Below are 7,790 nucleotides of genomic sequence, written 5' to 3'. Positions count from 1 at the left end.
TCCCCCAAATCTCAAAGAAATGGATTTCTCTTCTACTTATCTATCACTAGCTTGAGAAAGGCTTGGTTGTCATTATCCAGCCCTGAATTTTCTCTGATGAAAAGCAACAGATTCTATAGTCACTGACTCTTGTTCCTTTTGGAGGGATAGTAGTGAGAAAGGAGGGTCAAATTAGATTTCTTATTATCCTTAAAAAATCCACAGCATTTAGAAAACACCAGGGGATTAAGACCTATGAAATGTATAAGATATATATAAAATATAGTTCCTAAAAGTCTATAGTTCCTACAAACTTGAGGAAAGAGGAAGAAAATAATGAGTAGTATAAAACAAATATAAATAACAAGGTCAATAACAAATAGCATATGCTAATGCTAGGTATAGAATTAACATCTAAAAAGAATAAGATTTCTGTGGAAAACATTGACAGGGACAGACTCTAGGCAAGAACTGATATCAGTCTAAGAGGTCTGATTTTCCTTTTTGCTTCTCTGCCCTGATGTTACACACCAGAGGGCCCACATCAGGGGGCCCTCACCAGAGGCCAAATACTTAGGCTTCCTGATCTTGGACTTTCAGCCTCTAATACTATGAGGTAAATAGACCTCTTTCTTAAAGGAAAAAAAAAATACCAATATGTATTTTAGCCATTTATTTCTTTAATATTAATATCAAACACTTGTTAAATGAGTGGCTAAAACATTTGAAGCATATTTAAAAGACTGACTATGGTGAGAGGACTTCTGTAAATGTGTTCGTTCATCAGTGCTACTCAACATGTAAAGAAGCTGTGTGAACAAAATAAAGTTTAATAAAGCTAACAAGTTTTGAAGCACACACACACACAAAAACAACAACAAGAAGTCTGGTTAGGACACATTTGACATAAGATTCAAGAAAAGTCAGCAAATACAGAGTTCCTAATGTGTGGACAGTACCATCTGACTAACAAAGAAGTATAAAACATGATTCATGCCATCAAGAGGTAGAGGGTGGGTCATGGTGGCACATGCCTGTAATCCCAATGGCTTGGGAGGCTAAGGCAGGAGGATTTCGAGTTCAAAGCCAGCCTCAACAATTTAGCAAGACCCTAAGCAACTCAGTGAGATCCTGTCTCTAAATAAAATATTAAAAAAGGGGCCGGGGGCCAGGAGCCGGGCACAGTGGTGCAAGCCTATAATCACAGCAGCTGAGAGAGCAGGATTGCAAGTTCAAAGCCAGCCTCAGCAAAAGCGAGGTGCTAAGCAACTCAGTGAGACCCTGTCTCCAAATAAAAAATACAAAATAGGGTTGAGTGTCAGTGGTCACTCAGTGGTCAAGTGCCCCTGAGTTCAATTCCCGGTACTTTAAATATAAAGGTCAGGGGGAGGGGATTGGGGATATGGTTCAGTGGTTAAGCACCCCTAGGTTCAATCCCTAGTACAAAAAAAAAAAAAAAAAAAAAAAAAAAAGAAAGAAAAAGAAAAAAAGAAGAAAAAAAAAAAAAAAAAGAAAAACCAAACAGGAGATGTGCAGACCTATAGCTTTCCATCTGCTACTTCCTCTTGGGAACTCTCCATACTTCCTGCCAACTTCTGGACTTCTTCACTCTGGCGTTGTCCATCTTATATCAAATGAATCTCACAAAAAGCTCCAGTACTAATGACAGCTGCCATTTTACATCACTTGTGGATTTATTCGGTCTATCTTATTCATTAGACTTTAAGTGACACATGGATGGGATTCCTGTCAAGTGTTTTTGTCACCAGTATAGCTCAGAACCTTGCACAGTGCCTGGCATGAAAGACACTCAATAAATATAGCAAGAAGGAATGAAAGAAAAGAGGACAAAGAACTTGCCTAAAATTCACATGGCTAGTACCCAGTGGAGTTGGTATGTCTTGTTAAAAAACCATAAAAGATTAAGATAACACATTTCACAAAGCATACATCATTAACTGTTAAAAAATAGAAAAGACAATACACTGTTTAGGGGAGAAAGAGCCTATTTCTACTGGTTAAAGTTTAGGAAGAGTTTACAGAGGCGTAGAGGTTGTGTTTGGCACTGAAGGATCAACAGCATTCAGGTAAGTGAACTGAAATAAGTTTCTCAGCAGACAGTACAGCACGAGCAGGAGGAAAACACCAGGCATGTTTAGGAGACAGTAAATTCAGAATACAGGGCTTTATAGGTGAATAAGTTGAAAAGTAAGATAAGCCTGATAATGGAGGGATTAAATGTCAAGTTGAAGCATTTATTATTTTTCCTCTGGACAGTTGGGAGCCACTGAAGAAGTCTGAGGGAAAAAAAAATCTAGTTGAAATGCTTTTATGAATGTTAATCTGGCAGTAAAATTGAGACAGGACCCTATCCCTTTTTCATTTCCACAACTATTATCTATATCTCCCACCTTTGACTTCAGTGACACACTTTCTTTTGATTAACTGTGTTTCCATATCTGCCCAATTATGGTACCTTTTACCTTCTCTACTAAGTTAGCCACATGGGCAAAGACTGGCTGAAGCCTTTCTGTCTAACTACCTAAGCTAACCCAGCCAGAAGACCCCTAATTTAGTTAATCCTCAGACATCTCTCTCTATATTCTTCACCTTCTGGGACTCAGCCTCACTTATCTATAATTCATAGAAGAGAAGAATAAATCAAAGATAGAGTCATAGTGACAGAGAATATCAGGATAATTCAAACAAGAGCTTAATGAGAGGAAACAGAGAAGGAAATTGGGATTGTAATCAACATTGCAAGTCGGTCACACAGTGATAAAGATATTCTGGGTCAGATAGAACTGGTTGGAGTTCCAGCTCTGCTACTAGCTGTCTGTATGACTTAGGAAAATTACTTATCCTTCATAAGCCTTTATTTTCCTCATTTGTTAAGGTAGGAATATCTACCTTACATGAAAAGTATTTACAAAGGGGCTGGGGATGTGGCTCAAGTGGTAGTGCGCTGGCCTGGCATGCACGGGGCACTGGGTTCCATCCTCAGCACCACATAAAAATAAAGAAAGATATTGTGTCCACCTAAAACAACAACAACAAAAAATAAAATTTAAAAATATTTTTTTAAAAAGAAAAGTATTTACACAATGCCTGGTACATTGCAAAAAAGCCTTCAACAAATCCAGCTATTACGAATCATCATCATAATTATAATTATCTGAATGGTGATGTGCTGCCACTGAATATGTGGCTAATGTACTGCAAGAAAAAAATGCATAGAAGTAATTATGGATCTAAGGCATACAATTATACCCAAGGCACATTAAAGTACACAAAGATAGCAGAATGTGAATATAGAACATAAAACATTAGCAAGGTTCATTCAAATAAATGTGAACTCTCAAATGGATAAGTGAAGTAGTCCCAAGAGCTCCATGTTCAAAACAGATGGAGTCATCTCCTTTCTTTTAACTAGACTGGAAGACTTCCTCTACGAAGCAGGCTCCATCTGTAAAATCAAGTCAGTTGGAATTTATTAAACACTGTGTGTGCATATGTGTGTATGTGCATATGTGTGGTACTGGGGATAGAACCCAGGGCTTTACATGGCTAGGTAAACATTGTATTGCTAAGCTACATCCCCAGCCTTTATTTTATTTTGAAATAGGATTTGGCTTGAGTTGCCCAGGCTGGCCCAAATTTGTGATTGCCCTGCCTCAGCCTCCCAAGTAGCTGGTATATACCACATCAGACCAGACTTTTCTGAACATTTACCATGTGTCTAAGACTGCAATGAATTATCCTGATATTATCTGTCACTATGACTCTATCTTTTATTTATTCTTTTCCTCTATGAATTATAGATAAGTGAGGAACTAAAATAAATTAAGGATAAGATAATGATTTCTACTCCAAAGACCCCTCTGATCTCACTGAAAGGGTTATAAATACAATCTAAAAGTATCAAATTCTGCAATGCAGACTACAATAGTGCAATATGTGACTGCAGAAGGGAAAAGGCTAATGGGCTGGAGTCCTTGGTGAGTCCTGGACATCAGGTTTGAGTTGGGTGGGTGAAGGGCAGACATTGACAAAGGTAAAAGATATTTGAAGGGGAAAAGACAACTGAGAGCACTCCAGGAATGCCACTCTAGTAGTCTTCTAGTAGGAGGAATATCTAAATCAATTAACTGTTACTGAAATGACTAATTTGAAGTCAAGTGCTATGTTAGATGTTGAGGTACAGAAAAAAATCGTATAATTTCTGTTCTGAAGCAAATCAGAGTTCTGATGAAATCCAGGAGAAGGAAAAACAGGTTTACTAAGTAACAAGACAAATGCTGTAATAATGAAATAAACAGGGAGTTTCAGAGCACTGGAATGACAGGTACTGGGCAGGACTTTTACTATAGGGCAGTGCCTTCTCTGAGAATGATTTTTTTTGGCGCTTAGAGGGCCTCTGTCCAAGTCCTTCTACCCTCATACAGAGCAAAGGATTGAGAGGACTGGTAACAAAATCATTCTAAGTGATGAGGAAGTGGACTGAGGGCTAGGATACCCCTCTAGGAGTGGATAACTGAGATGAAGCATAAAGGTTTGAGAGGGTGTTTGCCAGAGTGACTGGGGAGAAGAAGGCAACCTTCGTGGAAGGAATAGCAAACACAAAGGTACTGAGACACGAGGGTCTGACATGGTTTAGGAATCTCGGAGACTTCCCGGTCTCCTTTCCTATCCTCTGCACCTAGGGTTGCCTGATGAAATATGGACTGCTTACTGAAATCGGAACTTTAGATAGACAGCTAACAATTTTTAAATATTAAGTATTCCCCCAATACTGCATGGGTCATACCCATTCAGGTCTCATTCAGCTCATCCTGGCCCGCTCTATGGGCCCACAGACCCCTAATGGATACCGGAGAGCTGGGGAGGCACCGCACGAGAAACTAGCTTAGGTTTATTTTCCTTTCATTCCTACATTTTCACTCCTGGGGCTCCAGCCAGGCCTGAAGGACGAAGCTTGCGGCTGGCTTGGCGTCAGAGGACCACGCTCTGCCGACTGGAGTCGGGAGCGAAGGAAGAGCGGTCACTCACAAACGTAACTCGGCTCGGGCCAGTACGGCTTTCCCGGCAAGCAGGTGTAGCGCTACCCTACGACCGGAAATCCCGCCTCCGCCGGAGGAAGAAGCGCCAGCAAGACAGCCAATCCAGAGGAAGGCTGGGGCGACGGAGAGCCCGGCGCGGGGCTGAAGACCGGAAGTAGTACGGGGGCGGAGCTTCGCGCCGGAAGTATCTCGCTGTTGTTTCTGGTGGCGCCCTAGCTCGTGGGAGATGCGCCGGCCGCCTTAGGCGAGGAACCTAAGCCAGATTTGGAGAGATACGAACGCAGTTTGGAGCTGGGGTGCCCAGCGGCTGTCTCAGGAAGATCATGGGCTCCACTAAGCCCTGGGGAGAATGGTTCCTGAATCTGAGGGTGCCGCCCGCCGGAGTGTTTGGCGTGGCCTTCCTCGCCCGGGTCGCCCTGGTTTTCTATGGGGTCTTCCAGGACCGGACCTTGCTCTTGAGGTATACGGACGTAGACTACCACGTGTTCACCGATGCCGCGCGTTTCGTCACCCAAGGGCGCTCCCCTTATCTGAGGGCGACCTATCGTTACACCCCGTTGCTGGGTTGGCTCCTCACTCCCAACATCTACCTCAGCGAACTCTTTGGAAAGTTTCTCTTCATCAGCTGTGACCTCCTCACCGCTTTCCTCTTATACCGCCTTCTGCTTCTGAAGGGGCTGGGGCGCCGGCAGGCTTGTGGCTACTGTGTCTTTTGGCTTCTTAACCCCCTGCCTATGGCAGTGTCCAGCCGAGGCAATGCGGACTCCATTGTCGCCTCCCTGGTACTTATGGCCCTGTATCTAATAGAGAGAAGACTCATCGCAGGTGCTGCTGTGTTCTATGGTTTCGCGGTGCATATGAAGATGTATCCAGTGACCTATATCTTGCCCATAGCTCTCCACTTACTGCCAGAACGCAACAATGATGAAGGCCATCGTGAATCCCGATGTTCTTTCCGCTGTCGTTTGTACGAATTCTCGAAGAGGCTGTGTAATCGGGCGGTGTTGCTCTTTGTAGCCGTAGCTGGACTGACATTTTTTGCGCTGAGCTTCGGTTTCTACTATAAATATGGTTGGGAATTTTTGGAGCATACCTACTTTTATCACCTGACTAGGCGGGATATCCGTCATAACTTTTCTCCATACTTCTACATGCTGTATTTGACTGCAGAGAGCAAGTGGAGTTTTACCTTGGGAATTGCTGCATTCTTGCCACAGTTCATCTTGCTTTCAGCAGTGTCTTTCGCCTATTACAGAGACCTTGCCTTTTGTTGTTTTCTTCATACATCCATTTTTGTGACTTTTAACAAAGTCTGCACCTCCCAGTACTTTCTTTGGTATCTCTGTCTTCTGCCCCTTGTGATGCCACTTGTGAGGATACCCTGGAAAAGAGCTGTCCTCCTCCTAATGTTATGGTTTATAGGGCAAGCCTTATGGCTGGCTCCTGCCTATGTCCTTGAGTTTCAAGGAAAGAACACCTTTCTGTTTATTTGGTTAGCTGGCTTGTTCTTCCTTCTCATCAACTGTTGCATCCTGATTCAGATTATTTCCCATTACAAAGAGGAAAACTTGAGAGAGAGAATCAAATATGACTAATGTATTTTCTAGATCTTCTGCCACTTAGGTTACATTGACTTTTCTGTATGGACCAGAAGAGAGCTTTTGGAAACTTTTTTTGAACATTCTAAGCGCTCTAGTGAAAGTTGCCTTGTTCCAACAGAAATTAAAACCAAGGTTTGCCTTATATATAAAGAGGACTCAATAATTGAGGTCCACCCTGTAAAAAATCTTAGGACTTTTTACTTGGGACACAATGGGAAGTAAAGGTTACTTGTTTGAAAATGCAAAGGCTAATGAAACTATCAGATGCTTAAAGTTCTTGTCATTAAGAGACATAAGGTCTAAGCCAGTATTTGTTTCAAGTGTACTGTGCCACTGTCTTAAGCTGTGTCTCATCTTCAACACCCCACTTTTTCTTTATGAAGCTTTTCTGACTGCTGTGAAAACTAAAAAGTATTCCTAAAGTACAGTGTTTTTGTTGTTATTGTTGTTGTTTTTAAGATGTGAGGTATTAAATAGTATTACACTGCTTAGTTGGGAAAGTTTTAAAGTTTCGTGTTAATTGTAGGGATTTAAAAAATAAGTAACCCAACAAATTTTGTAATCATGTTTCATGTATTTGTTTTATATAACTTAGTTATAATTTGTTTTATATCTTAGATTACTGTTTGGTTTTATACAAAAAGAATTAAATTTAAATTCATCCACCTTTAGACTTGAGTGATTACATTTTTTAAAAAACATCCTCTTGCTTTTGATGTTTAAGCTCTTAAACACACAAACTATTAGGATATTTTAGTATACTAAAATTACTTTAACTAATTTTAACTTTTTGATTGCTAAAAAGACTTCACCCAGATTTTAAGTTAAACAAGTGTTGGCTGTATTGTAAAATATATATATATTAGTTAAATTTTTTTTTTTTTTTTTTTTAATGCTGAGGATTGAACCCAGGGCTTTGTGCATGCAAGGCAAGCACTCTACCAATTGAGCTATATCCCCAGCCCAGTTAAATTGTTAATAAGGCATTCCTCAGCTTGAAAACACCCCACTTACGAAGTGTCTATATGGAAATGGAGAACTTTGAGGGAGACTCCTGCAGAGCCTAAGCCGCATCCCAAGGAACATCCTACTAGACCAGTAAGATCAGGAAAACAAAGCTTTGGAGGGTGGAGATGTCTCCCTTAACACT

At 41.1% G+C, this 7,790-nt stretch overlaps 1 protein-coding gene across 1 annotated transcript; it reads left to right on the top strand.

The window, feature by feature from the left end:
- Positions 1-5,232: 5,232 nt before the first annotated feature.
- Positions 5,233-7,278, top strand: Pigm (phosphatidylinositol glycan anchor biosynthesis class M). Its single transcript, XM_076861668.1, has one exon. The coding sequence runs from the start codon at positions 5,363-5,365 to the stop codon at positions 6,632-6,634; it is 1,272 nt and encodes a 423-aa protein (XP_076717783.1). The 5' UTR covers positions 5,233-5,362; the 3' UTR covers positions 6,635-7,278.
- Positions 7,279-7,790: the final 512 nt, after the last annotated feature.

The sequence above is a fragment of the Callospermophilus lateralis genome, chromosome 7 (assembly GCF_048772815.1).
Source record: "Callospermophilus lateralis isolate mCalLat2 chromosome 7, mCalLat2.hap1, whole genome shotgun sequence".
Classification (NCBI taxonomy): Eukaryota; Metazoa; Chordata; class Mammalia; order Rodentia; family Sciuridae; genus Callospermophilus; species Callospermophilus lateralis.
Note: the sequence above shows the minus strand (reverse complement) of the source record. Positions and strands in the feature narration are given on the sequence as shown.